Source organism: Mustelus asterias, chromosome 2 (genome assembly GCF_964213995.1).
Source record: "Mustelus asterias chromosome 2, sMusAst1.hap1.1, whole genome shotgun sequence".
Taxonomy (NCBI): domain Eukaryota; kingdom Metazoa; phylum Chordata; class Chondrichthyes; order Carcharhiniformes; family Triakidae; genus Mustelus; species Mustelus asterias.
The window spans coordinates 152920841-152945136 of record NC_135802.1 but is presented as its reverse complement, the minus strand read 5'-3'; the positions used below and the strand labels follow the sequence as shown (position 1 = coordinate 152945136).

At 45.3% G+C, this 24296-nt stretch overlaps 1 protein-coding gene and 1 long non-coding RNA gene across 4 annotated transcripts in view; one reads left to right on the top strand and one right to left on the bottom strand.

The window, feature by feature from the left end:
• The window catches only part of LOC144479687 (MARVEL domain-containing protein 3-like), a 39708-nt gene extending 18909 nt beyond the window's left edge, over positions 1-20799 (bottom strand). For 2 of the 3 annotated variants that reach the window (XM_078198717.1, XM_078198733.1), the window contains exons 1-3: positions 20646-20799; positions 13247-13511; positions 10754-10929 (exon numbers count right to left, since the gene is read on the bottom strand). In XM_078198717.1, coding sequence (XP_078054843.1) covers positions 10754-10929; positions 13247-13473 — 403 coding nt within the window. In that variant the 5' untranslated portion in view covers positions 13474-13511; positions 20646-20799. Of the gene's footprint in view, positions 1-10753; positions 10930-13246; positions 13512-19619; positions 19755-20645 lie in introns of those variants that run through there. The other variant, XM_078198725.1, reaches the window with a different exon arrangement.
• The window catches only part of LOC144479753 (uncharacterized), a 79890-nt gene that overhangs the window by 5666 nt on the left and 49928 nt on the right, over positions 1-24296 (top strand). The gene's annotated exons all lie outside the window — the stretch shown is intronic.

Sequence of the window (24296 nt, the reverse complement as noted above, 5' to 3'; positions counted from 1 at the left end):
ATCACACTTTGGGTCATCCCTCACCTTCCACTTGTGGAGCAGGTGGCTGTTTTATCCAGGTCCAATACGGATTCTGTTGAACACTGTCCACTGTCCTCAAGAGGTCAAAGTCAGGAACATCTAGAGTCACCCGAGGTGTTGGTTCTTTATGCTGCACGTGTCTCGGTGTGATTACTGAGCTCATGTTTTCAAGGACTTGAGGATACAACGATTCTCGTTGTCTATCCAGCATTTCCCTCCAGGCCTTGAAACAACTTGAGACAGGAAGCAAGGGAAGTCACAGTGCAGAAACAGATCATCAGCTCAACCAGAGTCAGTGTTTACCCTTCACACCGCGCGTAAGAACTAGGAACAGGAGGAGGCCATTCAGCTCTTTGAGCCTGCTCCACCATTCAATAAGAAGTCTCAGAATACCAGGTTAAAGTCCAATAGGTCCAACGCCGGCATCTCCACATCATGGCTACCACTCAATAACATCATGGGTAAAACTCCACTCACTTGTCTTCCCCTCATAACCCTCAACTCCTTTCTTGATTAGAAGATCTAACTCCATCGTGAATGTATTCAGTGACCCAGCCTCTGCTGGTCTCTGAGGAAGGGAACTCCACAGCCTACTGACTCTGAGAAAAATCACTTCTCCTCATTTTGGTCTTAAATAGGAGACCCCTATTTTCTTTATATTTAGTGTACCCTAGTTCTATTCTCCCCCTCAGGGGGAAACATCCTCTCAGCACCCACCCTGCCAAGTCCCCTCAGAATCTTACACGTTTGAATAAGATTCTTCTGAGCGCCCAAGTCTGATTACAGGCCCAAGCCTGCACAACCTTTCCTCATAAACTAAACCCTTCATCAAAGGAATCATTTGAGTGAACCTTGGCTGAACCGTTCCAGAGGCCAAAACTAACCATATTACTTCAAATGCGCTCTCAGAGGCCCTGTACAGCTGTAGCATAGACTCCCTACAGTGTCGAGGGAGGTCATTTCGCCCATCGAGTCTGCACCGACTCTGACAGAGTACCTTCCCCAGGCCCTAACCCCCGCCATATCCCCATACATTTACCATGGCCAACCCACCAAACCTACACATCTTTGGAGTGTGGGAGGAAACCGGAGCACCCGGAGGAAATCCATGCAGACATGGGGAGAATGTGCAAACTCCACACAGACAGTCACCCAAGGCCGAAATCGCTGTGAGGCAGCAGTGCTAACCACTGTGCCAGTGTATTGCATAGCAACAGTTCCCTACTTTTATACTCTATTCCCCTTGCAATGAATACCAATATATCATTTGCTTTCTAATCACTTGCTGTACCTGTGTACTAATCTTGTGATTCATGTATCAGGACACCCTGTAGCATTTAAATGATAGACTGTTTTTCTGTTCTTCCTGCCAAAGTGGACATGTTCACATTTTCACTCATTATACTCCATCCGTCAAACTTTTTCTCCATATCCAAATCCCTCCATAGACTGCATGACTCCATGTCCCCTTCAGAACTTACTGTCCTGTCCATCTCTGTGTTCAGCAAACTTAGCTACCGTACATGACTTCATCCAAGTCATTGATGTAGATTGTAAATAGTTGAGGCCCCTTCAATGATCCCTGTGGTACTTACTCCACTAGTTACAATTTGCCAACCTGAAAAAGATCCATTTACCCCTACTCTCTGTTTCCTGTCAGCTAACTTACCCCCTATACCATGAATTCTTACTATCTGTAGTAAGCTTTGATGTGCCACCTTATCAAATGCCTTTTGGAAATCCAAATGCACCACATTTATCCACATTGATTTTTTTTCCTTCTTCAAAGGACACTAATAAATTAGTCAAACATGATTTACTTTTCACAAAGCCATGTTGACTCTACCCAATTGCATTATGATTTTCTAAATGTACTGCTATTCCCACCCCAATAGTGGATTCTAGCATTTTCCTTAAGTCAGATGTTAGGCTAATTGACATATAATTTCCTGCTTTCTGTCTCCCTCTTTTTTTGAACAGTTTCATTTGTGATTTTCCAATCCGTTGGTTTTCAAGTTCCTGTTTCATTTAATCAATGACCTTTATAGGATATAGAATCAGTACATCGTAGAAAGGTTATAGCAGAGGAGGACAACATGTTCACCTGTTCTCAGGAAAAGAATCACTTTTTGCCCCATTCCCTTGCCTTTTACCAACAGCCCAACAGTTTTTTGAGTTTGAGATAACTATCTAATTATCTTTTGCAGACCATGATTCCAGGGATGAGGGGTTTCTTGTCTTATGGAGAGAGATTGAGCAGTTTAGGCCTATACTTTCTAGAATTTAGACGAATGAGGGGAGATCTAATGGAGGTATATAACGTTGACAGGGTAGATTTAGAGAGGATGTTTCCCCTTGTTGGGCAATCTAGAACGAGAGGTCGTAGTTTTAGGATAGGAAGTGACAGATTTAAAACAGAGATGAGGAAAAATTTCTTCTCTGAAAGAGTCATGAGTCTGTGGAATTCACTAGCCCAGAGTGCAGTGGATGCCGGGACTTTGAGTAAATTTGGGGAGATAAACAAATTTTTAATAGCAATGGCTATGGAGAACGGGCAGGAAAGTGGAATTGAGGCCCAGAAAAGATCGTATTGAATAGCAGAGCAAGCTTGAGGGGCTGAATTGCCTACTCCTAATTCTTAGAATTATAGATAGAATTACACAATGCAGAAGGAAGACATTTAGCCCATCGAGTCTGCACCGACCACAATCCCACCCAGGTCCTATCCTCATAACCCCATGCATTTATCCCAGCTAGTCCCCCTCATACTAAGGGGCAATTTAGCATGGCCAATCTACCTAACTCACACATCTTTGGACTGTGGGAGGAAACCGGAGCACCCGGAGGAAACCCACGTAGACACGGGGAGAATGTGCAAATTCCACACAGACGGCGACCCAAGCTGAGAATCGAACTGGGTCCCTGGCACTGTGAGGCAGCAGTGCTAACCACTGTGCTGCCTCATTATGCAACATTCAGGAAAATGAACTCAAACTTTGATGCCTCTCCATTACTGTATATGGACATTTAGTTTAGGAAAATCAGAAAGCACTATTAAAAGTCTTCAAAAACCAAAACTAGTGTGAAAAACCTACTTTTAGCGATGACTTATTAAGCAGAAGAACTTTTCATTTGCCTAACAAACAACACAACTAAAAATTGGTCATATTCTGTGCCGTTGGTAACTTAAGGTGTGCCCGTAAGCTCTCTCACATTACACTCCAATAGGTTAAGCAAGTTTAATTCTTAACAATTAATTACTTAAGATGCAAATTATATTTGAGCATACAGCGGTCAACAGCAATAATCAGCATGGATATCTAAGAATGAGCAAACAGGGTTCTGTCCTTTTCTCACCTCATAACATGTCTCAAACTTTTTAAATTACTATCTGCTGCAGTTCCTGTCATTTCATGATTTCTTACTTATTTTGAGTGAGAATGAAGGAGTCAGATTGGAAAAACCATAACATTGTACGTAACCAATCCTTCCAGCATTACGGAGTTTTGTACTACTGCATGAGATCTGGCAACAACGAGTGAAATCAAAGGCTGGAAGTCATAGAATCCCTGTAGTGCAGAAGGAGGCCATTCAGCCCATCAAGTCTGCACCAACTCTCCAACAGGGCATCTTACCCAGCCTACCCCCCCCGCATCCCCATGCATCCCACTTTGCCAATCTAGCATGGCCGATCCACCTAACCGGCACATCTTTGGATTGTGGGAGGAAACCGGAGCACCCTGAAGAAACCCACCCAGACACAGGGAGAATGTGCAAACTTCACACACAGTCACCCGAGGCTGGAATTGAACCCGGGTCCCTGGCGCTGAGAGGCAGCAGTGCTAACCACTGTGTCATCGTGCTGCCCCTAATGTAATGGTAGCAATTCAAACAAAAGCAAAATCACCTCTTCTAGCACCACACATTGGCAGTTAATCCACTTGTGCTACCAGGAGGCTGGAACAAAGCTACGACTTGTACAAATACAACAAACATAATCGCTGAATCCAAATGGAAAAGAAGTTCAGGCTTCATTATGAAGAGCCACAAAGCTACATTTTCCAAATTGCAAGCTGCAGAGATTTAAAAGATTGAACTACAGGGAATCTTAATAAGCTTACTCACCGGCACACAATTCCCAAATGTATTTCAAAGGTGGAGAGCTAATTATAAGATCATTTGCATTAGGATTAAAAATAGTGATACTCAAGTAACACACAGCGCTGGTTAAATGTTACTAAGTAGTCTGTCACTTTTCTTTTCAAAAAAAGTTTGGGGCAGCACGGTGGCACAGTGGTTAGCACTGCTGCCTCACAGCGCCAAGGACCCGGGTTCAATTCTGGCCTCGGGTCACTGTCTGTGTGGAATTTGCACGTTCTCGCCATGTCTGTGTGGGTTTCCTCCGGGTGCTCCGGCTTCCTCCCACAGTCTAAAGATGTGCGGGCTAGGCTGACTGGCCATGATAAATTGACCCTAGTGTCAGCAGAGTAAATATGTGGGGTTATGGGGATAGGGCCTGGGTGGGATTGTGGTCGGTGCAGACTCGATGGGCCAAATGGCCTCCTTCTGCACTGTAAGGATTCTAAAAAAAATGATTTAAATGTTGGTGCAGTACGGTTAACCATCTGTTCTCCAGTTCTGATAAGGACAGCAGTTATCATGAGTTAGTGAAATAGACAGCAGCTTGGTACTCCGAGCTCTCTCTGCCATTGTAGAAGCTGCATGCACCCAATGGCAAAAGCAAATTTCCGCACAGGCTGGAAATCTGAAACAGAAAATGCTGGAAAATCTCAGCCGGTCTGACAGCATCTGTGGAGAGGGAGTGGGGCTGATGAAGCGTCATCCAGACTCAAAACATTAGCTCTATTCTCTCTTCACAGATGCTGTCAGACCTGCTGAGATTTTCCAGCATTTTCTGTTTTTGTTGCTGCCTCCACAATGTTGAGCAAGGAAAGAGCATTCCATTAATAGTCTGGAATGCAGTTGGGATTGTACAACTACTGATGTATTCGGAGTCCAAAATAATCTCATAAAATCACTACAAGAGGCTATTCGGCCCATTGACTGACTCTCAGAAAGGGCATCTTGCACAGACCCTCTTCCCATTCCTATAACTCCACACATTTACCCCGCAAATCCCTATAGCTTCACACATTTGCCCCGCTAATTCCATAACCTACACATCTTGGGACACTAAGAAGAAATTTAGCATAGCCAATCAACCTAACCCGCATATCTTTGGACTGTGGGAGGAAACCGGAGCACCCGGAGGAAACCCAGGCAGACATAGGGAGAACGTGCAAAATCCACACAGATAATCACCCAAGGCCAGAATCAAACCCAGGTCCCTGGTGCTGAGAGGCAGCAGTGCTAACCACTGTGCCGCCCCACAGTCTGTCAAGTTAGAGCATCTTGTTACATAACAAACAGAGTATTTAGTCTCTAATTAGACCTTTCAGCCTAAATTTCCAAAATTATAGAAAGCTAGACCTCAAGAATTGTGTGGAAAATAGTAAGAATGCCTCAATTTAAGGTATCGAACTCAAAGGTCCCATCATGACTCCATCTTGGGGCCCTTTAGCAACACATCTGACACAATTCCTGTGGGTTTGGGTGCAGGAAATGCCCTTTGTATGCCACTCCCCATGAGAATTTTCAATTCTTTTACAATTCATCGTTTTTCCGAAAAAGAGAAAGAATAAGTCTTCCACATTCCTCCGGGATGTCAGCCAGTGACTAGTGGTGTGCCTCAGGGGTCAGTGATGGGAGCACAACTTTTCACAATATACGTTAACAATTTGGAGGAAGGAGCTGAAGGCACTGTTGCTAAGTTTGCAGATGATACAAAGATATGTAGAGGGACGGGTAGTATTGAGGAAGCAGGGGGGCTGCAGAAGGACTTGGACAGGTTAGGAGGGTGGGCAAAGAAGTTGCAGATGGATTACAATGTGTGGTTATGCACTTTGGAAGGAGGAATGGAGGCATAGACTATTTTCTAAATGGGGAAATGCTTAGGAAGTCAGAAACACAAAGGGACTTGGGAGTCATCATTCAAGATTCTCTTAAGATTAACGTGCAGGTTCAGTTGGCAGTTAGGAAGGCAAATGCAATGTTAGCATTCATGTCGAGAGATATAGAATACAAGAGCAGGGATGTACTTCTGAGGCTGTATAAGGCTCTGGTCAGACCCCATTTGGAGTATTGTGAGCAGTTTCGGGCCCCGTATCTAAGGAAGGGTGTGCTGGCCTTGGAAAGGGTTCAGAGGAGGTTCACAAGAATGATGCCTGGAATGAAGAGCTTGTCGTATGAGGAACGGTTGAGGACTATGGGTCTGTACTCGTTGCAGTTTAGAAGGATGAGGGCGGATCTTATTGAAACATACAGGATACGGCGAGGCCTGGATAGAGTGGACGTGGAGAGGATGTTTCCACTAGTAGGAAAAACTAGAACCAGAGGGCACAACCCCTGATTAAAGGGACGATCCTTTAAAACAGAGATGGGGAGGAATTTCTTCAGCCAGAGAGTGGTGAATTTGTGGAACTCTTTGCCGTAGAAGGCTGTGGAGGCCGGGTCATTGAGTGTCTTTAAGTCAGAGATAGATCGGTTCTTGATTAATAAGGGGATTGGGGGTTATGGGGAAAAGGCAGGAGAATGGGGATTGAGAAAAAAAATCAGCCATGATTGAATGGCGGAGCAGACTCGATGGGCCGAATGGCCTAATTCTGCTCCTATGTTTTACGATCTTATAGATTTTGCTTTGCCTGGGAGAAAAAAAAACTTGAAGTGAACAGACATCTACTATTTGTTGCTACAGAGCTCAGGCTGATGCATTGCATGCATACGCTGTGACGTAATGGCTGCGGGTTCAATAGTCGAAACTTACAACACCTGGTTACAGTAAAGCCACAGCTCAGAACCTACTAGGCATGAAAAAAAATGTTCAAATGGGAGCGACTCCTGAAACTGGGCCGGTTAAAACCGGTTTGGTTACTATAGTTTCTCGAGGGCAGATATGGAAACAGTCCAATAGAAACTCCAAAGTCAGTTACTGTGCAGCAACAACAATAACAAGAAAGGAACTGTATTCTTCCTTGCTTTACACACAGTTTATCTGCACTACTTTACTGGTAGTTAATACTTTTTGAACTTTTCCTAAATCCAGGGGTGGGGTCTTCCGCAGCTCACGGGGTTTCGTGGTGGAGGCAGCCCACCATTGGTCGGCTGAATCTTCTAGTCCTACTGCTGTCAACAGGGCTTCCTGATTTACGAAACACCCACCCTTCCCCAACAGGAAACATGCAGTGGGGGGTTTGGCCATCGGTGGGAACGCAAGGACAGCGCGTGGCACAGTGGTTAACACTGCTGCCTCACCGTGCCAGGGACCCGGGTTCGATTCCCAGCCTCGGGACACTGTCTGTGTGGAGTCTGCACGTTCTCCCCGTGTCTGCGTGGGTTTCCTCCGGGTGTTCCGGTTTCCTCCCACAGTCCAAAGATGTGCGGGTTAGGTTGATTGGCCATGCTAAATTGCCACTTAGTGTCAGGGGGATTAGCAGGGTAAATACGTGGGGTTAAGGGGATAGGGGCTGGGGTGGGATTGTAGTCAGTGCAGACTCGATGGGCTGAATGGCCTCCTTCCGCACTGCAGGGATTCTATGATCTATTTCACCAGCGGGAACGGCTGGAAAATTCCAGCCCACGACTACAATAATGCTACAGTACAGGATATACAAGGTCCTTTGATGGTTATCATAGAATCCCTTCAGTGGGGATCCTAGTCTCTTCCACTCATGGAAACATCTTCCCCATATCCACTCTACCCAGGCCTCGCAGTATCCTGTAAGTGTCAATGAGATCCTCCCCCCTCATCCTTCTAAACTCCACAGAGTACAGAAGTGAGGCTGACCAGATAATCTTAACTGATGTTGACGGAGGACAAAATATTGACCAGGACCAACTCCCCTGAAGTTAATCGAAATAGTGATGTGGGATATTTTACATCCAGCTGAGGGCAGATAGGACCTCGGGTTAACTTCTCATCTGAAAAACAGCACCTTTGACAGCACAGCACTATCTCGGTTTAGATTTTGAGATATCACCTTTGACAGCACAGCACTATCTCGGTTTAGATTATGTTGTTCAGGCCCAGAAGCGGGACTTGAACTTTTGGACTCGAGAGGCGAGACTACCAACTGAGTCATGGCTGACGTGCTATCCTGAGATTCTGTTGCAATCTTCAAAGTGCAATACTTTGGGAAAAAAAATTTCCAGGCTCTGACAGGGGAGTGAGACTAATTAGAGAACTCTTTCAAAAAAGCCATCGCATACACAGTGGGCTAAATAACCTCCTTCCGTTCTGCAAGATTCTATGGGTTGGAATTTTCTGGCCATTTCTGCCATGGTTCCAGAAAAGGACTGCCATCTTTCGAATAACTCTATCTCTACTTGTTACCTCCTCCTCCTTGTCTCCCTGCATAACCACACACTCATCAGTACTACGGTATTGCTTAGTATCCCTGTATCTCCAGTTTCAGATATGCAGGGGTTGGGTTTCCTGCACCTCTCTGCGTTTCCTCCTGACAGGTTGCTTATTTTTCTATGCTTTTGATTTTTCTCAGCCTGCAGAGTGAGTGCTTTCCTGTGGCACATCTTCCGTGAACCTTCTGTGTGCCGATCAACTTGTGCTCCAGCTAACACTGTTCTGCTCCAGCAACAAAATCTTCCGACACTTCATCCGGGTGTACCTCTCCTGGGATAGCGTGTAGGGCCAGGAAAACCCACATCATGCATGCCAACAACAACCATTCCCCTCTGCCCATAATTGCATGCACAATGTTCCTAAAGCTAACTACTGTTGGTTTCTAAAAGTAAGTGGGGTTGGTTTTTCCATGTGTGTGGGTAGAACTAACCTATTCATGGGAATGATCCATGAAAACTGTGGCAGATATACCCAGAGAGCATTTCCATCGTATCCGAATACTGTATACAAATTCCTGTCCTACAACTTGTGCAATCACTGCATAGGCAAATCCAAGTATTGGCATTCATTCAATCTGAAATTCGCCTAGCTTCGACTACTTTTATTTTGGAAGCTACTAATGGCAATACAACGGCAGCATCTCAGAACACCAAATTCTTGCAGATGAGAAACCCAACATCCTACAGAGTCAAAGTTTGGGGTCAGACAGAGAGAGGACATGTTCCCTTTTCTTCGTGCTCTGCCACTTTTCTTTCGGCTCACGTCCAGAGTCAAAGTTTAGAGTCAGAGTTTAGGGGTGGCACGGTGGCACAGTGGTTAGCACTGCTGCCTCACAGCATCAGGGACCCGGGTTCGATTCCCGGCTTGGGTCACTGTCTGTGTGGAGTCTGCACGTCCTCCCCGTCTCTGTGTGGGTTTCCTTCGGGTGCTCCGGTTTCCTCCCACAGTCCAAAGATGTGCGGGTTAGGTTGACTGGCCATGATAAATTGATCCTAGTGTCAGGGGATTAGCAGGATAAATGTGTGGGATTACTGGAATTGTGGTCGGTGCAGACTCAATGGGCCGAATGGCTTCCTTCTGCACTGTAGGGATTCTATGATTCAAATCAGTGTCCAAAACAGTCCAGGCTTACCAGCCCTCTAGGATTGGCCTGGAGTCTCCAGGAATTGAAGGTCAATCTTCAGGACACTGCCGTGGAGAAAGATCATCGGGACATTTGAAAGAAAATGTTTTCTTTTTAATTTAAGTTTCCCTTTACATATCATAGAATCCTACAGTGCAGAAGGAGGCCATTTGGCCCATCAAGTCTGCACCAACCACAATCCCACCCGGACCCTATCCCCATAACCCCATGCATTTACCCTAGCTGCTCCCCCTGACACTAAGGGGCAATTTACCATGGCCAATCAACCCAGCCTGCACATCTTTGGAGTGTGGGAGGAAACCAGAGCACCTGGAGGAAACCCATGCAGACACGGGGAGAACGTGCAAACTCCACACAGGCAGTCACCCAAGCTGGGAATCAAACTCGGGTCCCTGGCGCTGTGAGGCAGCAGTGCTAATCACTGTGCCACCGTGCCACCCCAAATACCAGGTATAAAAGTATCAAAAGTGGGGTGGGGGGGTGGGTGGAGGCTGTTTGGCTGACAGGTAAGCAGCATCCAATTGGGTAAGGAGTTTTTTTGCTTTCCGATTGGCGTAAGAAGGTCGTACGTCACAAGGATGGATGTGTTGGCCGACTAATGGCTGGAAGGTGGTGGCAAGCCATGTGATGAAACCTCCTAAGAATACATTTGGCAATCCCTACCGCAGTCAGAGACAGAGAGGACAGTGATAAGGACAGCAAAGCAATGAGAGAGTAAGGAGATTTCAATAAGCAATGAGGAACAGTGGCCATGCGATGACCCAGGTATGAAATCACCTTGAATTGGAACATTTGGGTTTTACTCAGTTTATGCTTCCCTACATTTCTTGTCAAAAGACGGATAATGATCCTTCTATATTGTCAGAATATGTAGCTCTGAATATGAAATCCAATTGGACTGCGGTGTTACAAATATCCACATGCTAACATATTAATATAAAATGCAACTGAATATTTAACCAACAGGAAGTACTATTTTCAGCAAACCAGATTCACAGAAAACTTGGCCATTAACAAACTGTGCTACATCATCCCAAGGTAAAAGCATTCTGCTTATCAATTTAAAAATTACATCACAATTTCTAATTTAAGGTCAGTAAGGTTATACATGCCTCTTCTTGAGCACAAATACGAGCACTTTGTCCCAAAGGATTCTTTTGGAGAGGTGTTAGTCGGTGATGCTGAGCTGTAATAAGGTGGGGATGAGGAAGATGGCCGACTGTTCGGATGAGGTGGCGGCGATCTAGCACCAGGTGGTCTGGAGTAAGATTCTCCTCGCGGATCATATCTACAGAAACAGGACATTTTAAACCCAAATCAGATTTTCAACAACTTTCAAAGATTCATAACAAATCCAAAATTGACAACTGGACTTAAAAGGGCGGGAGTTTACGGCCTCGCTCGGGCGAGACTGGAAATTCCTGCCCGCGGTCAACGGAGATTTCCGCTGAAGGACCCTCGCCCGCTCCAATTCCGTGGTGGGCAAGAGTTCTGGCCAAAGCCACCTACTGTGACTACGCTTGTGGAAGAGTCTGATTGCTGAAGAACTCGATTTGGCAAATCTTTCCGGATTATTCCATACAATATTGCGGTTCGTCAGTATTGTGTGTGTGTGGTTGTTGCTTTATCATTTGCTTTTACAAACCGTTTCAATAAATACTTTACAATTGTTTTCCCCTGATCATTTTGTTATTCACTCCTACTTTTTCTTTATAAAGAAACGTCTCCTGGGTTGGACCAATTCCTTCCAAGATATTTTAATCCTATCTCAATTTGGAATGCTACTGGAATGTCTTTTTTTTGTGGGTTAGATTTGCCTGGCTGATCACAAATTAGATCATTGCCCAGGTGTTGTAGTCAGCATGTGCGCAGGTCCATAGGAACATGGGAATTAGGAGCAGAAGTAGGCAAATTCAGCCCTTTGAGCCTGCTCCGCCATTCAATCAGATCATGGCTGATCTCTCCCTGATCTCAAATCCACCTCCCCACCTGTTCCCCATATCCCTTTTTTTATTAGAAATCTATCTCCTTCTTGAAACCATTCAACGATTCAGACTCCACCGTGCTATGGGGCAGCGAGTTCTACAAATTCACCACCCTCTGTGAGAAGTCGTTCCTCCTCATCTCAGTATTAAATCTACCGCTTCTCAACCTATACTTGTACAGTTTTTTAAAAAAATAGACGAAACCCAACTATGAAAAAAATTGCTGTCAATCTTTGAAACGGCCCCAGAATCATTTTGATCATACAATGTTCTTTCCAAAAGGCTAAGCAGTGGGGAGACAGCCAGTGTGATGAATCCGCAGAGGGTCTTCACACATTACAGTGCAAAAAACTAGGGGATTTTCACAGTAACTTCATTGCAGTGTGAATGCAAGCCTACTTGTGACACAAATAATAAAACTTTAAAACTTTAACACTTATAAAAAACTTTTAAAAAGTCATGGCTTGCATCGCTTCTGAACTCTTCAATTACCAAGATTCAATTTGCTTTAATAAATCAAAACATGTTCTATGTACAGCTTGACAATCGTTACTTTGAGCAAATCATCTCTGAAACTTGGAGGACATAATTGACTTGGTTGATAATGAGGAAAAATATCGAGATCAGATGGACCGCATAGGGATCATTCCTCAATTAAGTTTAACAGAAATTCTAGTGCTCTCCTGAGAAAAAAAAAGCTTCTATTCATAAAGTAACGTCCACATCTTCTGAACAATTCGCAGGCTTTACAAACAGTGGATCATTTTTGAAAATTTTATCAAAGCAAAATTGACAACCAATTTGCACAGAACAAGATCCCACAAATGGCTAATGATCAGGCACTCTGCAATTGGTGGTGTTGACAAGAGGAATCAATCTTAGGCAAGCCGCCAAACATTTTTTTTCTTTTTACATCTACCTTAACAGGCAGATAGAGCCGAGATTTCAACTCATCAGGAAGATAGTCCCTCCAACAATGTAGCTCTCCCTTAGGCCTGCACTGAAATGACATGGCTAAAGCCACACTGGAGCTCGAACCTACAACCTTTTGACTCAGGGACAAGGGGTGGGATGTTCGCCCCAGAAAATCCCGCCCGATGTCAACGGACCTTTGCATGGTCCGTGTCCTGCCTGCTATGATTCGCATGGAGGGCGAGACAGGAAAATTCTGCCTCAGGGCTACTTACTGAGTAAAGCTGATACAACATTCCATGAAAACCAAAATCAGAAGCCACAGATTATGTCCTTCAAATTCACAATGTCATAAACCTTTAAGTCGTTGCCAGAGATCATCTGTATTCGCATTTTGTACAACTTGCATCTTGGACTTATTTTGTTTAATTCCAAAATATCTACAAACCACACAGGCAAATGTTCTTTATTAAACAAGAAAGTACTTTATATAAAAATGCACAACTGCATCGAATCTGAATCTAATAGCTCAATTATTTCAGCTGATCTGAAAAATTGGCTTTCAATTCTTGTGCACGAAAGATGTAAAGTACTTAATGTTTATAAAATAAAGAAGATATGACATTATGGAAAGGAAAATAGTTATATAATGGAACATACCTCTCACTGGGTGGGTACAATTGCCTCTCACTGGGCGGGTACAATTGCCTCTCACTGGGCGGGTACGATTGCCTCTCACTGGGAGGGTGTGATTGCCTCGAAGGATATGGTTTGCTTTGGTGAGAATCCCTTGGATCTCGGCGATCGTCTCTGTTACGTCTACCCGAATGATTACTCTCAGCACTGGAACGGTCTTGAGGTCTTCGTTCTCGATGAGGTCGATTAGAGGGTCGATTTCTGTCAGAACTCTTTGGAACTTTATTTGCATCAGACATTTTTCAGCCTCATTTGTTCCCAGGTCGCCACGTCAAATCTGAAGATTAGAGTATATTTGTGTAAGAGAATCATAGAGGGACAGCCCGGTGGCACGGTGGTTGCACTGCTGCCTCACAGCGCCAGGAACCCAGGTTCAATTCCAGCCTTGGGTGACTTGTCTGTGTGGAGTTTGTACGTTCTCCCTGTGTCTGCATTGGTTTCCCCCGGGTGCTCCCGTTTCCTCCCACACTACAAAGATGTGCAGGTTGGGTGGATTGGCCATGCTAAATTGCCTCTTAATGTCCCAAGATGTGTAGGTTAGGTAGATTAGTGGGGAAAATGAGTGGGGCTATGGGGATCGGGCAGGAGCTGGATCTGGGTAAGATGCTCTGTCAGAGACTCAGTGCAGATGCGATGGGTCAAATGGCCTCCTTCTGCACTGTAGGATTCTACGAACGGTTACAGCATAGGAGATAGCGATTCGGCCAGTTATGAACATACTGGCTCTCTGCAAGAGCAATTTAGCCAATCCCACTATCCCTTCCTCACTCTGCATCCCGACAAATATCTGTTCTATAGGTGCTTAACCAACTACTTTTTATTGAAAGCTGCAGTTAAATCTGCCTCCCCCACACTCCCAGGCAGAACATTCCAGATCCTAACCACTTGCTATGTAAAAACAATCTTTCTCCTGTCACCATTGTTTCTTTTGTTAATCATCTTTAGATACATGGGAGGTGATGGCCTAGTGGTATTATCACTCTACTATTAATCCAGAAACTTAGCTAATGTTCTGGGGGACCCGGGTTCGAATCCCACCACGGCAGATGGTGGAATTTGAATTCAGTTGTTAAAAAAAATCTGGAATTAAGAATTTACCGATGACCATGAAACCATTGTTGATTGTCAGAAAAACCCATCTGGTTCACTAATGTCCTTTAGGGAAGAAGATCTGCCATCCTTACCCGGTCTGGCCTACATGTGACACCAGAGCCACAGCAATGACTCTCGGGCAACTAGGGATGAGCCCATGTCCCATGAACGAATGAAAAAAAGTTCTCCTCCTCCTAACCCTTCCACTCTTGGGTACCATTTCTCCCCATCGACTCTGTCCAGACTCCTCATGGTTTTGAACACTTCTATTACATCTCCTCTGCTCCAAGGAGAACAGCCCCAAATCTATCCACCTAACAGAGTTCTTTGTACCTGAACTTTTCTCATGAATCTTTTTACTCCCTCTCAAATACTGTGTTAACAGAAGTAAACATATTTTGAAATAGGATCCTAAACCTTTCAATAATTGGCACCAAAAGATGAGCACAAAATATTATTGGTAAAACTGGTTCCAAAAATTGTTGTGTTCTACAACTGGACTATTTACAATATGTTAAATACATCTCCATATTCTACATATGCCAAAGGAACTTTGCACAGTCTGCCATAAAAATATCTTCATTCCCATTGCATCGATAAAATGTTTGCTTTTTGTTAAATAGGTCACTGAACATGGTGACAAATTTAATACCAACAAATAGGGCAGCACGGTGGCACAGTGGTTAGCACTGCTGCCTCACAGCGCCAGGGACCCGGGTTCGATTCCAGCCTTGGGTGACTGTCTCTGTGGAGTTTGCACATTCTCCCTGTGTCTGCGTAGGTTTCCTTCCACAGTCCAAAGTTGTGCAGGTTAGGGGGATTGGTCATGTTAAATTGCTCCTTAGTGCCCCAAGATGTGTAAATTAGGGGGATTAGCCGGGTTAAATGTGTGGTGTTAGGGGATTGGGTGGGCCTGTGTGAGATGCTCTGTTGGAGAGTCGGCGAAGATGTGATGGGCCGAATGGCCTCCTTCTGCACTGTAGGGATTCTATGATTCTAAACCCCTATTCACAAGATTGTAATCTATACAGAAATCTCCATTCACAAAGAGTGACCAACGTTCAACTGATAAACTATCAAGGATAAGAAACAATGTTCAGTAGTTTAACAGGAGTAAATATGCAGGCTACACAATAAAAGATGAAGTACAGCAAAAAAAGAAGATTTCATTTTCCATAGTTGCACTGCCTAACTGAACAGAACTGGAAATAACATTGGATTACAGGTGGAATGTTAAAAGATTTCAATGACATGGTAGTTAATGGGTACTGGACTGAGACATGGCTGACTACTCTGACAAGATACTGAGAATGGGAAAAGGATGTTAATCCCACCAACACAACAGAGACACTGTCAGTTACACAGCACTCCAGCAACTACCAGATAGGAAATGTCATCATTCCTGTGGAAAAGAGTCAAAAGCAGGATTCCTTCCATTTAAAATGCAGGGAAAATAACTTTTTAACAACAGATCACAACAACAACATACATTTATATGGCACCATTAAAAATAAAGTCTGATACTGAGGAGATATTAGGTCAGATGACCAAAAGTATGGTCAAAGAAGTCTCACAACACCATGTTAAAGTCCAACAGGTTTATTTGGAATCATGAGCTTTCGGAGCATGAGTGGATAAGGAAAGATTATTAGTTGGTGGAGTTGTAGACAGTGAAGAGGGAAGTGGCAGGTTACAGAGGGACATAGATAAGCTGCAGAGCTGGGCTGAGAGGTGGCAAATGGAGTTCAATGCGGAAAAGTGTGAGGTGATTCACTTTGGAAGGAGTAACAGGAATACAGAGTACTGGGCTAATGGTAAGATACTTAGTAGTGTGGATGAACAGAGGGATCTGGGTGTCCATGTGCATAGATCCCTGAAAGTTGGCACCCAGGTTGATAGGGTTGTTAAGAAGGCGTACAGTGTGTTAGCTTTTATTGGTAGAGGAATTGAGTTTCGGAGCCAGGAGATCATGCTGCAACTGTACAAAACTCTGGTGCGGCCGCACTTGGAGTATTGTGTACAGTTCTGGTCGCCGCATTATAGGAAAGATGTGGAAGTGTTGGAAAGGGTGCAGAGGAGATTTACCAGGATGTTACCTGGTAACTTTGGATTGGACCAGGGAGCGGCACGGGCTTGGAGGGCCGAAGGGCCTGTTCTTGTGCTGTATTGTTCTTTGTTCTTTGTTGTTCTTTGTTACCTGGTATGGTGAGAAAATCGTATGAGGAAAGGCTGAGGGACATGAGGTTGTTTTCGTTAGAGACAAGAAGGTGACTTAATAGGGGCATACAAGATAATCAGAGGATTAGATAGGGTGGATAGTGAGAGCCTTTTTCCTCGGATGGTGATGGCTAGCACGAGGGGACATAGCTTTAAATTGAGGGATGAGAGATATAGGACAGATGTTAGAGGTAGGTTCTTTACTCAGAGTAGTAAGGGCGTGGAATGCCCTGCCTGCAGCAGTAGTGGAATCGTCAACATTGAGAGCATTCAAATGGTTATTGGATAAACATATGGATGATATTGGAATAGTGTAGATTAGAGGGGCTTTAGGTTGGTTTCACTGGTCGGCGCAACATCGAGGGCTGAAGGGCCTGTACTGCACTATGTTCTATGTTCTATGTTCTAGATAATCGTCAGTTAATTGGGAGAAGGAGCAGCGCTCCAAAAGCTCGTGATTCCAAATAACCCTGTTGAACTTTAACTGGTGTTGTGAGAGGAACTTCCTTCTTGAGGAGGGAGTTCAAGAAGGCAGTTCCTCAGTCCAACGCTGGCATCTCCACATTGTGGTCAAAGAGATAGATTTTAAGGAGGATGTAACAGGAGAATGTGAGGTAGAGAGGCAGAGAGCGGTAGGGAAGGAATTCCAGAACTTAGGGCCCAGGTAACTGAAGGCAGGGCCATCAACGTTCGGGTGATTAAAAGCAGGATGATAAATGGAGCACAGGTACCTCGGAAGATTGTGGGATTGGAGATTTCAGTTACCTGGAAGGGCAAGTCCATGGGAGGGTAGGAGAATTAGGAACCAAGGATAAGAATTTTAAAATCATTTAAATAAGCACGTTACCAAATGGTTTGCATTTTAAAAAAAATACTCCTTAAGCAGCATCTTCTAAGCCCACACCTACTGCCATCTAAAAGGACAAGGGTGGCAGACATATGGCAACACCATCACCTACAACAAAAACAGAAAATGCTGGAAAATCTCAGCAGGCTTGATAGCATCTGTGGAGAGAATAGAGTTAATGTTTCGAGTCTGGATGACTCTTTGTCAGAGCCTTTGTTAACTCTGATGAAGGGTCATCCAGACTCAAAATGTTGGCTCGATTCTCTCTCCATAGATGCTATTAGACTTGCTGAGATTTTCCAGTATTTTCTGTTTTTGTTTCAGATTCCAGCATCCACAGTATTTTTCTTTTACTATCACCAACAAGTTCCCCTCCGAGCCCCTCACCATCCTGACATGGAAATACATCAATGGAAATATAAAGGGGCGTCTGGACAAATACATGAATAGGATAGAAATAGAAGGATATGGTCTCCGGAAGGGTAGGGGTTTTAGTTCAGCATGGGCAGCATGGTCAGAGGGGGCTTGGAGGGCTGAAGGGCCTGTTCCTGTACTGTAATTGTCTTTGTTCTTTGGGGAGGTAGTGGAAGTAGATATGATAATGACTTTTAAGGGGCGTCTGGACAAATACACCTTTTCTTCATTGTCACTGGGTCAAAATCCTGGAACTCCCTCCTCAACAGTGTGTGGGAATTGTTAACAGGTACTGTGGATGTAGATACACCACGTGGACTGCAGCGGTTCAAGAAGGCAGTTCCTCACCACCTTCTAAGGGCATTTAGAGATGGGCAATAAATGCTGGCTTAGCCAGTGACACAAATATCCCATAAATGAATTAAAAAATATCCATAACTATAACCTACAGAAGTACAAACAAGAAACTGGACAGTGGGATCAGACTGGATCGCAGACACAATCAGCCGAATCTTTCTGTGCCACAAGTGTTCTGCTAAAGCAACAATTCCCTTTAAATTCCACGACAAATTCTTGTTGAAAGATTCCAGACGATCACAAACAGCACTCTTTATGAATTGTGGCACAGTGGTTAGCACTGGTTAGGGCGGCACGGTAGCACAGTGGTTAGCACTGCTGCTTCACAGCTCCAGGGACCTGGGTTCGATTCCCAGCTTGGGTCACTGTCTGTGTGGAGTTTGCACATTCCCCTCGTGTCTGCGTGGGTTTCCTCCGGGTGCTCCGGTTTCCTCCCACAGTCCAAAGATGTGCAGGTTAGGTTGATTGGCCAAGCTCAAAATGCCCCTTAGTGCTCTGAGATGCGTAGATTAGTGGGTAAATATGTGGGGATAAGGGGGTAGGGCCTGGGTGGGATTGTGGTCGGTGCAGACTCGATGGGCCGAATGGCCTCTTTGTGCACTGTAGGGTTTCTATGATTCTATGATTCTATGACTGCTGCCTTACGGTGCGGGGGACCCGGGTTCAATTCCAGCTTTGGGTCACTGTCTCTGTGGAGTCTGCACGTTCTCCCATGTCTGTGTGAGGTTGACTCCGGGTGCTCCGGTTTCCTCCCACACTCCAAAGATGTGTGGGTTAGGTTGATTGGCCATGCTAAATTGCCCCTTAATGTCCAAAGATGTGCAGGTAGGGGGATTAGTGGACTAAATACACAAGGTTACGGGGATGGGGCGTAGATAAGAGTTGGTGCAGACTCAATGGGGCGAATGGTCTCCTGCTGCACTGTAGGGATTCTAGGGGCGGCATGGTGGCACAATGGTTAGCACTACTGCCTCACGGTACCAGGGACCTGGGTTCGATTCCTGGCTTGGGTCACTGTCTGTGTGGAATTTGCACATTCTGCCTGTGTCTGCGTGGGTTTCCTCCGGGTGCTCCGCTTTCCTCCCACAGTCCGAGGGGTGTGTTGGTTAGGTGCATTGGCTATGCTAAATTCTCCCTCAGTGTACCCGAACAGGTGCCGGGGTGTGGCGACTCGGGGATTTTCACAGTAACTTCATTACAGTGTTAATGTAAGCCTATTTGTGACACTAATAAATAAACTATGATTCACACAGAATAATTTGCATTTGAGTGGTTGTTGGAAAAATGTGGGCGCTTCAAATACTGGGATTCAGAAAGTACTCTCCCTTTCATATGAAATTAGACTTGTTATTTATAGTTCCTTATTTCAATTTGCAAGTCTAGCAGCTGCAGGACAAGTCGAAACTTGCCAAAACAAAACATGCAATATATAAACAATTAAATAGTTTTGCAAAATACCCTGATTTCTTTTGCCACAATTGATATTCAATTATACTTTTTTTCAGCAAGTAAGAGAGGTACGAGGTAGAAGTTAATTCCAGTACAGGCAATGCTACTACTGTATTAACATCTGTGGCTGTTGCCTCTTTTCAAGGGCTCTAAGGCAGCACGGTGGCACAATGGTTAGCACTGCTGCCTCACAGCACCAGAGCGGTTAGCACTGCTGCCTCACAGCACCAGGGACATGGGTTCGATTCCCGGCTTGGGTCACCGTCTGTGTGGAGTTTGCACGTTCTCCCCGTGTCTGCATGGGTTTCCTCCGGGTGCTCCGGTTTCCTCCTACAGTCTGAAAGACCTGTGGTTCGGTGCATTGGCCATGCTAAATTCTCCCTCAGTGTACCCAAACAGGCACCAGAGTGTGGCGACTAGGGGATTTTCACAGTAACTTCATTACAGCGTTAATGTAAGCCTACTTTATTTCTTAACAAAGGACAACAGAGATAGGTGGTGGCAGGTGTCAACAGTACCTGAGGCTGAAACAAAAGAGGTTTTCACAGGGGCAGATCCAATCGCTTCCCATTCACCCAGAATCCAGTCGAGAGGAAAATAACCAGATTCTGATGCAGGCTCGGTTAAGGGAGAGGTGCTAAATAAGGAGGGTAGGGAATGGTGGAGAAGACCTAAGTTGGCCACCCCAATCTTCAGTTTAAGACTGTGTGACCAAACAGGTAAAGAGTAAATAAATCAGACCCAACACAGGGGAGAAGCAGTGGGCTCACATTTGGGGCATTGGATGGTGTTCTGTGCCGTTTGAAGGTGATAAGATAGCAGCAAGTGACCACTCTGCCCTCCCTACCTGTGCTGGGTGGGTGAGAAAGAGTCACAAAACAACCTCAAGGCCACATCATCCAACTTGTTTACCTCAAATGAAATCTCAAAAGATTTATCGATGTCTATTATATACCTATCTGTATATCAACAACATATATATAAGATAGATAAACAGGAGGAAAAGACAAATAAGCAAATGAAAGGGTATCCAACCTCTGCTGAAACCGAGATAAAGTCCGTCCTGTTCTCGAGCAGCCTCTTGTTTGTAAATCGAAACCAGGCAGGTGAAGAGAGAGAGAGAGAGAGTGTGTAACTGGTTATTCAGGTTGTGCCAGCTTCTGGGTTACAGCAAACCACTGGAGGAGGGAGTTCCTACAGAGGAGGAAAGAATCTCTGATTCAAATGAAGAGAAACTCACCGAAACACCCCCAAAACCCGACTTCACAAAGAACAAAAGCTGCTGGGCAGAGTTTAGCATCAAGGTTAATGATTAAACCTGCCAAACCAAAGTCAATTTCTGTTCCTCTTGGTCCCTCGCTCACGTTTGTGGGGGGGGAGTTGCTCACCTGAATCTCTCAGGCTGTGAATAAACCTGGAGAGGAGAGAGGGAGGGGGGGATCAGGAGGGCGGACTTTGTAATTGGAACCTGCTTCATGTTCCCCAGATTAATAAGGCTTGTAAAGGTGCAATGCTTTACACTTCAAATATGGTAGTTCATATAGTGCAGTGCAGCTCAATTCAGTTAAATACTCCAGTCAATCTTTTTTGACCAAACCAATAAACTAAATCAAATTAACTGAGTTAAATACTCTAGTCTAGGGCAACTGGGATTTTCAAAACGTTTTTGGTTGAATTAAGGACCCTTCCCCCCCTTCTCATTTTAAGTTTATTTTTCAGTATCACAAGTAAGGCTTACATTAACACTGCAATGAAGTTACTGTGAAAATCCCCTAGTTGCCACACTCCGGCGTCTGTTCAGGTACACTGAGGGAGAATTTAGCATGGCTAGTGCACCTAACCAGCACATCTTTCGGACTGAGGGAGGAAACCGGAGCACCCGGAGGAAACCCATGCAGACACAGGGGGAACAGACTCCACACAGGCAAAGAGCCAAGGCAGAAATTGAACCCGGGTCTTTGGTGCTGTGAGGCAGCAGTGCTAACCACTGTGCCACCATGTTCCCGAATGTATTACTGATCATAACTGCCCCCTCCCATCAAAATGATATTGCTCATTCAGTCCCTCGAGCCTCCTCCACCATTACTGTGGCCTCGACTCCACCTCACAGTCTCCCATCAAAATTGGCTGTCTTATCAATCAAAGATCCGCCAAACACAAGCCTTTAATATATTCAATCTGCTTCACGGGAAAGAGAATTCCAAAGACTGTAATAAAAGCTAAATTACTGCGGATGCTGGAAATCTGAAACAAGAACAGAAAATGCTGGAAAACCTCAGCGGGTCTGGCAGCATCTGTGGAGAGAGAAACAGGGTGAAAGTTTTGAGGCTGCGTGACTTCTTCAGTGCTATAAGACTATAAACTCTGAGAGAAGAAATTCATCTTCATCTCCCTCTTAAATTGGAGACCCCGTATTTGTAAAGTAAAAGGTTTAAAGTTTATTTATTAGTGTCTCAAGTAGGCTTACATTAACATTGCAATGAAGTTACTGTCAAAACCCCGCAGTCGCCACACTCCAGTGCCTTTTTGGGTACACTGAGGGAAAACTTAGCATGGCCAATTCACCTAACCCGCACACCTTTTGGAGCGTGGGAGGAAACCGGAGCACCCGGAAGAAACCCACGGGGAGACTGTGCAAACTCCGCACAGACAGTGACCCAAACCGGGAATTGAACCCGGGTCCCTGACGCTGTGAGGCAGCAGTGCTAACCACTGTGTCACTGTGCCACCCTCAGCACTAGGGTGTTTGCTCCCTAGTTCTACATCTCCACCCACCCCCATTCCCATCATCAGGGGAAACATCCTCTCAACTTCTACCCTGCCAAGCACCCTCTGAATTTTGAAGTAAGATCTTAAACCTTTTAAAACTTGGCACCAAAAGATGAGCACAAAACATTATCGGTAAAACTAGTTCCGAATATTGTTAACATTTAGGCCTACAGCTGGAATATTTACAGTATGTTAAATACATCTCCATATTCTACATGTGGTAAAGGAACTTTGCACAGTCTGCCATAAAAATACCTTCATTCCCATTTCACTAATAAAATGTTTGCTTTTTATTAAATAGGTCACTTGACATGGGAAGAAATTTAATACCCTCAAATAGGGTGGCACAGTGGCACGGTGGTTAGTACTGCTGCCTCACAGCTCCAGGGACCCGGGTTCGATTCCCGGCTTGGGTCACTGTCTGTGCGGAGTTTGCACGTTGTCTGCGTGGGTTTCCTTCGGGTGCTCCGGTTAACTCCCACACTCCAAGGATTAGGTTAGATGGATTGGCCATGCTAAATTGCCCCTAGGTGCCCCAAGACATGTAAATTAGGGAAATTATCAGGGTAAATGCATGCGGTTAAGGGAATGGGGCAGGGGACGGGGAGAGCAGGGACACAGGGAGAGCAGGGACATGGAGGGGAGAAGAGGGGCACGGGGAGAACAGGAGCACGGGAATACAGGGGCAGGGGGGGACAGGAGCACGGGAATACAGGGGCATGGGGAGAGCAGGAGCACAGAGGCAGCGGAACACGGAGAGAATCCAGAACCCTATCCTGGTTCTGGAAGGGAGGGGAGGGTGGTGAGGGGAGTGGCAGGGGGGAAGGGGTGGATGCGGTTGAGAGCCCTGTCAACCACAGTGGGTGGAAAACCACGAGTGAGCAAGAAGGAAGACATATCGGCAGCGCTGTTTTGGAAAGTGGCATCATCAGAACAGATGCAGTGGAGGCGAAGGAACTGAGAGAGTGGGATGGAGTCCTTGCAGGATGTGGGGTGAAGAGCTGTAGTGAAGGTAGTTGTGGGAGTTGGTGGGCTTGGAATGGGTACTAGTGGACAGTTTATCACCAGAAATGGAGACAGAAATAGTTTCCCAGGTCAAAAAGGAAATAATCTTTGACAGATTCTGGTGCAGTAAGTATTGGGGCTTGATTAAGGTGAGGAGTGTTAAAAGGACAGAGTTTAGTGCAGGATCCCAGTCCTCAGATTAGACTATAGGGACAAACAGGTAAAGAGCAAATTTACTCTTATCGGGTCTAACACATGGATTCAGATTTGGGGCATCGGAAAGTGATCGCTGCCACTTCCAGATGATAGATAGCAGCACAGCAGGAGGCCATTCGGCCCTTCCTACCCATACTGGGGCAGATTCACAGAACACTGAAACTCCAAGTCAGAGCACTCAACTGTTCACCCTGAAATAGTGAAGGTAAATGCAGAGGTAGCCTAATTATCATGCCCCAACAATTTTTCATTTAAGGCATTAGTGTGAGGATGAGATGTTTCAATCCAGGTGTGACTCTACTGGGAAGCTTTTATCAAAACAAACTTTATTTAACAACACAGTTTAACTATAACAAATGAATTAGCCTAACATTTAACCATTTAATGTGCCCGGATTGAAACATCTGGCAGAGATTCTCTTCGGCGAGGGAATGCTTCCCATAAATGCGGAACAGTTGTGTTGGCCTCATCGGTGGAACCGGTGGCCATTGAGGTCCCCCGGGGAGGCTGAGGGCAAGGGGGGTGCCCCTTGGGTGCTGCCAGCCTGGCAGTGTCAGCCTGGCACCTTGGCACTGCCAGTCTGGTACCTGGGTAATGCCAACCAGGCATCTGGGCAATGCCCACCGGGCAGTGCCAGGGGGTGGGGCCTATGGGGCGGGGCATGGAGAAGGTAGGACCTATGGGGGCAGGGCATGA